Source organism: Phyllopteryx taeniolatus, chromosome 17 (genome assembly GCF_024500385.1).
Source record: "Phyllopteryx taeniolatus isolate TA_2022b chromosome 17, UOR_Ptae_1.2, whole genome shotgun sequence".
Taxonomy (NCBI): domain Eukaryota; kingdom Metazoa; phylum Chordata; class Actinopteri; order Syngnathiformes; family Syngnathidae; genus Phyllopteryx; species Phyllopteryx taeniolatus.
The window spans coordinates 14004851-14013286 of NC_084518.1; the positions used below are offsets into that span (position 1 = coordinate 14004851).

Below are 8436 nucleotides of genomic sequence, written 5' to 3' on the forward strand. Positions count from 1 at the left end.
CTTTCTTGCTATCTCACACATGCACTCCCCTTCTTTTGCCCCTCCCAGGTGCGCTCAGGTAAACACAGAAGAAGAAAGTGATGGAGGTGGGTGGAGAGAGGGGGGATGGGCACACCAGGGGAAGCAAGGAGACCTCAGGTAACGTGGGCACAGGTGGGCCAGAGAGTGGAAGAGTTGGCGTGCGTGTTCAGCTTTTGCTGGCCTTGTGGCAAAAGGAATGTGACACATCCAGATTGTCACGAACCAACACAGTATAATTGACACTTGAACTACACACACACACACACACACATACACACACACATACACACACACACACACACACACATTGCATGACATTTCCGGAGACTTATGTAACTCTCCTCATTCAGTCGACGCTTTATTTGGCCTTGGTGGGCCCGGCAGTGTTTTATAAAGTGCGATCTATTCACACACAGGAAGTGTGCGACTCAGGAAGTCTGCGCGTTGATGTAAAAAAAAAAGGAAAAAAAAAACCTTGTAAATGTTGTACCATAAAAGCAAAAACAAAGAACAGCGGTTCAAATGGTCACCCTCTCGTCACGAATGATCCTTTAAAAGACACAAAGTAAAGTCAAACACGTGCAGTGTCTTTTCATAACAATGTTTAAGTTGCGCTATGAATTAATATATCTCACATAGCTATGTTGATTTTCTTAGCTAGCTTTTCTATCTTGTTTAGGCAGCTACAGTACTTAGCTACTTAGCTAAGCTATTTAGCTACTTAAAACTCAGTTGGTCGAGCACGCTGTCCAGGGGCTGTCAGTTCAAATCCCAGCTCTGTCCTTGGGCAAGACACAAAGTAAAGTCAAACGCGTGCAGTGTCTTTTCATAACAATGTTTAAGTGGCTCTATGAATTAATCTATTTTACATAGCTATGTTGCTTTTCTTAGCTAGCCTATCTATCTTGTTTAGGCAGCTACAGTACTTAGCTAAACTATTTAGCTACCTAGAACTCATCTATCTATCTATCTATCTATCTATCTATCTATCTATCTATCTATCTATCTATCTATCTATCTATCTATCTATCTATCTATCTATCTATCTTATCTAATCTAATCTAGCTACTTGGTTTGAAAAGATAGTTTCTTATCTGAAAATATCTATTGATCTATCTAACCATAGCAGCTACTTAGCTTTGAAAACGGTTGTATTAGATAGCTATTTAGCCAATATACTGTATATTAGGTAGCAATTTATCTTATCTCCATTTATAAGCAAATTTTCTAACCTAGCTGGTTAGCCTAACAATTAGTACAATGTGAATGTTGGTTTTTCAGTTCAAATTATATTTATTTATAGTTCAAATTATATTTACTTATACATTGCTACTTATCTTGTCTCTTTTAGCAAGATAGTTTTCTAAGCTAGCTAGTTAGCCTATAAGTATATATACATGTTTGTTTTAAAATTTGAATTCTATCTATCTTAGCTGCTTGACTTATCTTGTTTAGGAAAGTAGTTTTCTACGATAGTTAGTTTATCTACCTATTAGTACAATATAAATGTCTGTTTGTTTGTCTTTTAGCAATCTAGTTTTCTAAGAGCTGTGCATCTATCTATCTATCTATCTATCTATCTATCTATCTATCTATCTATCTATCTATCTATCTATCTATCTATCTATCTATCTATCTATCTATCTATCTATCTATCTATCGTGTATGTTTGCATTTTGTGTTATGAACAACAGTCAACAAAAGGCGACACAGCAGCCTGGTGTATTTAACAATATATATTTCCATTGTCAATGTAGTTTTACATTCCATTTCAACATAAGCTTTCTTCACAAACAGAAAGTTGGCATCTAAATAAATACTATATAAAATAGAACTTCAAAATAAATATATCTATAAAGGGAAAACTTTTATATGAGAGCTTTTGTCCTCCTTTCTGTTATATCCAAACAAAACAAAAAAAAGCACAGATTTATTCACTTCCCCCAAACATTGCCTTTACAAAGGAATAATTGGTATCATTGGCCCTAAAGTGAGCGACACAGGTGGAGAGGTGATGGCGGTGCAGCATCCGACAAACCCCCCACAATAATAGTATTATCATTTTAAGGATTTATGTAAAATGTCTAATGTAAAAGCGAGGCAGCTTTAAAAAGGCAGAATGTTGGGAAAGACAGGCGAAACAGGCGGCAGTAACACAACCTTGAGCTGTGGCACAAATGCATGCACAGCAGCTGTGTTTGTCAATCAAGACTGAAAAGAGGGTGAAGCAGCAGGAAATGGTTCGATCCAGACACGGGTGGATTGTGTTCCCTTCTGTGCACTCCACAAATCCACAGGCGAGGGAGTTAGCTTAGCCTTCGTCTGCTAATGTGCCACACGGGGCATCAACAGCAGGAGTTTTTCCCAATTTTTGTTTTATTTTATTTTATTGCAGGGCACATTTTTACCTTATTCAAGTGCTTCTTCTTACACAAAGCCTCAAAAACTGCCTTTTTTCCTTCCTTACCATCAAAATATATATCTAATATATTCTCTATGTATTTTGTACTGAGTCGAAGTTATAGTGTACCATGCAACCTTTCAAGGACATTTAAGTCTTCTCTAAAGAACACAAACATCGTGAAACTATTTACAGCAAATAAGTTGTTCATCTGCATAGCTTCTATTACTAAATATATCGTCTGTGATTTTTCATCTACGAGCTCTGCCACTCTTCTTCTCTGATTTTGGCACCTTTTTCTAAGCAGAATTCTTTTTTTTCATTTTTTATTTATTTTTTTTAAATATTGCCACATACATTCGATGGACAGTGTGTAATCAGCTTTGTGCAACAAGACAATTGTGAGTTTAGCGGTCTACCGTGAAAGTAAAGGTACAAAGACCAAGAATCCCTTTCTGCTAAAAAACACAAAATGTCTTCAGTCGTATAGGGCAGCATGCTCCCCCCCCCCCCCCCCAAACACATTTTTTTGGGGGGAAACGGGTGTCATCATCCTCCCATCCCAGTTGGTGCATAACCACTGCAGTGATCACCTCGGACAGCGATGACATGCTACCGTATGTCCGCTTCCTTTGGCAAAAAGAAAAAAAAAATCCTCATGCAAGCCACAAAAATAGACTTTAAAAGAGAATGCTATGCAGTACTAACGACAATGAAGATGCTTGGGCCGCGCTAAAAGTAGCGCACATACCTCGGAACAGCTGAGGTGGTTCATAGTGTGCTTTAGTGTGTTCTTTAAGGGGTTAGCTTTGACCTAAAAAAAAAAAAAAAGGTTGTGCAAGTGGCAGGTTTGATTTTGACCAATCACTATGCCTTCAACCCCACCCCCTTCCCATGGAAAACACATTTCTGGATATTGTTTTTCTTAGCTTCACGATTATTAGCTATCGCCTTTTTGCCCTCTAATTCTTTCTTTTGCACCTTTTTTTGTGCGAACAGGAAGTAGATCTTAGTTTAGGAACCCATACGCTCCATTTGAAAAAACTGTGAAGTGGGAGATTTCGGACCCACGACTTGTAAAAGTGCATCAGAACGCCTCTAAAAGTCAAGGGTTCCAACCTTGAAATCAACTTCACAGATACTGTGTGTAACAATTTGGTATCAAACAATCTGTCATAACTTGTTCTGCGCTTAATTCGGTTGGTACTACTTTATCGTAGTTTTTTTTTTGTTCTTTTCTTGAAGCGTTTTGAGGTCTACGCTCCTAATAGCATATTTCCAATTTACCAGGAAGTCTCGAATGCAGCACATGTTATGGATCTTTTGAGGACAGTCCCTGAGAAGGTTTGGGTCTACGACATATTGCCGGGTAACCATTGGCCACCTCTAAACTGATTCAGGATCAGCCATCAGGCTCAAGTTAGATGGTCTCAGCCTCACTTTCTGAAAAATTTTGACTATCTTGCTTGTTGAGACATTAAGGGGAATTTTTCAATGAAAATATGTGATGATAAATGAAATACTAGCATTACCAAGCTAGCATATTTCAACTGTAGGTGTTCAAAGCTGGACACTGGGCTGTGCTTTTGAGGGCAGGGGTATATACTGTAGATATTTATCTCCATAGTCTAACTTCTATATATATTATCGCACGGTCAGCTTATGGTTAGTTTAAAAAAATTAGCTGAGGGTACAATGTGCCTCCGATCATCCTCGCAAACCAACCCAAACTGCGGTCCTAGGGTGGTGGCGTCTCACCCAAGAGCTTCCTACCAGCCAACACTTTGATTTTCCAGCCTTTCAAAACACAGGTCAAGCAGCTATTTAAGTACCTTTTGTTTTACACAAGTCATCTTCCAGCAGATTAATGGGATTGGTTAAGGGGTCCCTACAGATTGAACAAGTACTGTGCTGCTGTCCAGTTTGTTTTTAAGCAAGGCCAATGCTAGACAGACTGTCCCGGTATCATGACCCCTGCTGCTGCTTCTCAAGTGTTCCCGCTTTCGCTTCCACAGCTCCATTTTTACATGCTGGGACACCGCCCTGCAAGTTCTTGCAGCGGCAGCCGGGCCTGCTGACATTGTCGTAGCACTTCTGTCCCAGTTTGGCCAGGCCTGTGGCCGGCAAGTAACACACCAGACAAGGCAGAAGGATGGAGAGGGCGGCCATGAAGGACCAGCGCGCGCAGCAGTTGGCCTGCGAGCATGAGCACGGCTTGTCGGCGCAGGAGCCCTCGTCGTCCTCATCCTCGGTGCAGTGGTAGAAGATCCCCTTGACCAGGCACATGCAGGTGGCCGCGTCCACCAGGCTCTGAGCGGAGCACAGGCATTCCTGGTTGCAGACCCAGCAGGCGGGCAGGGTCCGGGGAAGGGTGCACTCGGTGCATCGGCACTTGCCACAGTGTTCGCAGAGGAGGAGGTGCTTCTTCTCGGCCACGGAGGACAGGATCGGTGCCAACCGCTGTTGGCCCCCCGTGGGCAGTTTCCCAGCCTTGAAGTCCAGCGATTTAGAGGAGGAGTTGCAGGAGGAAGCGGAAGAAGAGGCGGTGAGGACTTTGGGTTCCGAGGAAACCAAGCAGCCCGGAGTTCGGGTGGTGATTGTGTTGACGAGACCCTGGTGGGGGTGCAGGTTAGGGTGGTGGTCCACGGTGGGGGTAGGCGCAGCGTGATCCAGCAGCCTCTGGTCCGACGACGTGCTGCTACTGCTGCTTATTGAGCTAGGCCTCCCGCTGAAGGAGATCCACGGGTGTGTGGTGGTGTCATGGTGAGGCTCGCACCGGCTCTGGTGATGGTGTTGGTGATTGTGATGGTTGTTGTGGTTGGCCCCCACGAAACCGTCTTGGTTGGGACCCGCCCAGTTGAGCCGCCTGCTCGCTGCCTTCTGGCTCGGCGGCTGCTGGGAGACTACGGCGGGGCTGTCGATGTAGTCGTTCTCCACGTGCGAGGACTTGATTTGATCGATGGGGTATATGGTGGGGGGGTGCTGCAGGTGGCCGTAGGGCACTCTGCTGTCCAGCAAAGGCTGGGCTATGATGGAGGAGGACACTCCGGGGATGTGGTGAGGAACCCTGGACTCCATGTGTAGGCTGGTGCCTGGCACGTCGTCACTCTAAAGCAGCATTTAGCACAACTGCAAAGAAAGCAAAGACAGTTAAGACCTAGTCTATGAGGTTTGTTCTTGTCATTCATGGATTATTATACGCTGAGGACTGGGTGTACAGTTACATGATGATGAAGGAATAAATCAGTATGATATCAAACCAGGTTAGCTCCACAATTAAACCCTCTCCACTGACGTTTCTTTCACTGTAAATGTAACTTCACTATTGAGTGCAGCGCATTCAGACTGAAATTCAGGTTACTTCGGTGGCGCGGAAAACAGAACTCGGCCGTAAACTGAGGAGGACCCCCTTGCACTTCAGTTTTGCATTTAAGCATCCACATCAATGCTGTTGTAAAAATATTTCTGTTATCATCATTACACATTTGCAGTGTTGTACTCCAGCCCCCCAAAACCAATTTGGACTAATTTTGGATGAATGAGATCTTACTTTAGACATTTTCCTGAGAGAATTAGAATTAGAAGACTATTTTAGCAATGACTAAGCGTCAAATCTGATTGTTCTGATGTCATCCCTACACCACTTGTAGTCACTAGGGGGCATATTTGCATGTATATGGGGATTCCTACATATGCGGTTATGTATTAAATAGCATTTTGACCCTAGATTTATTTCTTGGGGTCTCTCAGCATTTACACAGAATTTGCTTTCCATATCGGTTTACGTTGACATGTCCCATTATATTAATGTATCACCTTCTTAACAACGAAAAACGGACCCCACAACGATGGTGGGGCACAAACCTCCCTTTGGCTGTTTCTAACGCCTGACATTAAGACAATGTAAATTGGCTCTCCCTTTTCGCCTGGCTTCCAAGGAGCGGGACTTGCATGCAAAAAGACTGGAAGAAGATGTGAAAATAAATCAGAAACATCATCATTTTGTATCTTTTAATGACTGTCCGTTCTTTTCAACGGTCATTATTTGTGGAAAAACGTCAAAAATTGGGAGTGTTTCTCCCTATTGGTGGGCTGCAGCTTCATTTTTGTGAATGAACGCCGCTTGGCTGCACGAGCTGTTGCAAGCATGACTCAAAGCGCTGCAGTCATGATGATCTTTCTGTCCCTTTCTTTAATGCAACCATGCACCCAACGTGACGTGTTCGCTCTCTAACAACCGAATCTTCATTTTTCTCGGTACGTTCTGCGCTATTTCTAGTCAAGACATAGAATAAAAACGTGCGCATGTGCACGTCCCCCCCCCCCCAATCAATTGTAAAAAAATGTGCAAAATCCTGTTTGACAAACCTGTTGTTGCACCCCTGGCACCTACACACGCTTGTGATCAAATCGGGATCATTATAAGCCGGAACTGTGCGTGCGTGAGCTTTATGTGCTTGCGTGTGAGTACGTGCGTGCACCCCCCCCCCCAACCCTTCCCTCCCTTTGATATGAGAATGGACTGAGTCATAAAAACCGGAGGCGGACGCTCTGTCTCTATATACTCAAATAGCGTGTTTATATGGGCTTTGTAACACGTGATGTATGCAAATGTCCACGGATTAACCTTGATGGGAGGAAATGGCGCACGGCTGCGTTTGAATGTTGCCAGGTCGGGTTCCAGATTCGACGTCGGGAATGTGTTTATTTTGTGTGTGTTTTATTTTCATTTCCCCCCCCCCAATGCTTATTATCATACAATTAGTGATAAATGGTGGTTAAATATGAAAAGCGGGTGGGGGAAGCGGGGGGGGAACACCTGTCATATTTGGGTTAAAATGAGAATTTAGTCTCATTACTAGCAGAAAAGTCGCGCAAAAATACTGCATATGTTGTCCGCACCACACACACGCATTTAAAGGCTTTAAACGTCACACAAGTTCGCCTTGCTGTGTGCCCTTAACTTTGCTTGGCGCTGGTTAAATATTGACTCCAAGTGCAAACACCACTAGAGCTTGTTGCAAAATAGTTGCGATTATCCTTGAGTGCAAGCTGCAATGGTTATTCTGTTTGATTTCCAACATCCACGTTAAACCATGCGTACTCACGGTGCTCTCAGGGTAAAAATGTCATCTCGTCGTTGCGCAACACGTCTATTATTCCCAAACGCTTGCGTGTGGCGAATATAGCTCCAATAGCAGTGTTAAGTAGTCCAAATAGGTGAAAAAGGACAAGCAAGGACTTTAAAAAAAAAAAAAAAAAAAAATGTAGGGGGCAAGAGCGGACGCGTTCTCTCGTTCTCTCCTCCGAGCCTGCTGGTGCGTAAAAAGGCGACTGCGGTTGTGGACGCGCAGCTTTTGGATGTGATGTTGCAACCTCCTCGCGAGGAGGAAAAAAAAGGAAGAAGAAGGGGAGGAGGAGATGAGGGTGGGCTGAGATTTTATGAATGGGAGGGTTAGGGAGGATGAGGAGGGGGGGGGGGGGTGCTGCGCAGATGCCTCGGTCCTTTTTTTTGTGAATGGGAGGGACTGAGACTCAGGAGGTTACATTTTTTATGAATGGGAGGATTCCGAGTGGCGCTGCGCATGCGCCGCGTCGAGGTTTTTTTTTGTGAATGGGGAGGAATACTGAATGAGAGAGGAAAGTTTTTTTTTTTAAATTGCTCACAAGGGCAATGTTAGCTCTGATTTGCATAAACGCCTTTATCCCTTTAATTCAATAATCTATGCATACAGCAGCAGGGTTTGCGTTCTCCCTTACATCTGCAGTAGTTACCTCCGTAGCACCGATAAAAGATCATTTTGAAGGGCTCTATCTTCATTAGGGTCATCCAAAAACTAAGGCCCTGGGCCCAGAATGGCTACTTTATTCTCTTCTGGTTAGTCAAGCAAACAAGCCGGGAAGTAAGTTACTGTGATACAAGTTGTACAGTGACTTATTGGCAACACTTGCTAATACATTTACGGTACCATAACTGCAATTACATTTACAGTAACACACTAGCAACAGAGTTG

The 8436-nt window shown here is 43.5% G+C and overlaps 1 protein-coding gene across 2 annotated transcripts; it reads right to left on the bottom strand.

The window, feature by feature from the left end:
* Positions 1 to 1742: 1742 nt before the first annotated feature.
* Positions 1743 to 7816, bottom strand: spry4 (sprouty homolog 4 (Drosophila)). 2 transcript variants are annotated; one of them, XM_061752090.1, is made up of 2 exons: positions 7531 to 7816; positions 1743 to 5551 (listed from the first exon to the last, which is right to left on the bottom strand). In XM_061752090.1, the coding sequence occupies exon 2, from the start codon at positions 5498 to 5500 to the stop codon at positions 4388 to 4390; it is 1113 nt and encodes a 370-aa protein (XP_061608074.1). In that variant the 5' UTR covers positions 5501 to 5551; positions 7531 to 7816; the 3' UTR covers positions 1743 to 4387. The 2 variants fall into 2 exon arrangements, with proteins under 2 accessions (XP_061608074.1, XP_061608075.1); XM_061752091.1 differs by lacking the exon at positions 7531 to 7816 and adding an exon at positions 6791 to 6913.
* Positions 7817 to 8436: the final 620 nt, after the last annotated feature.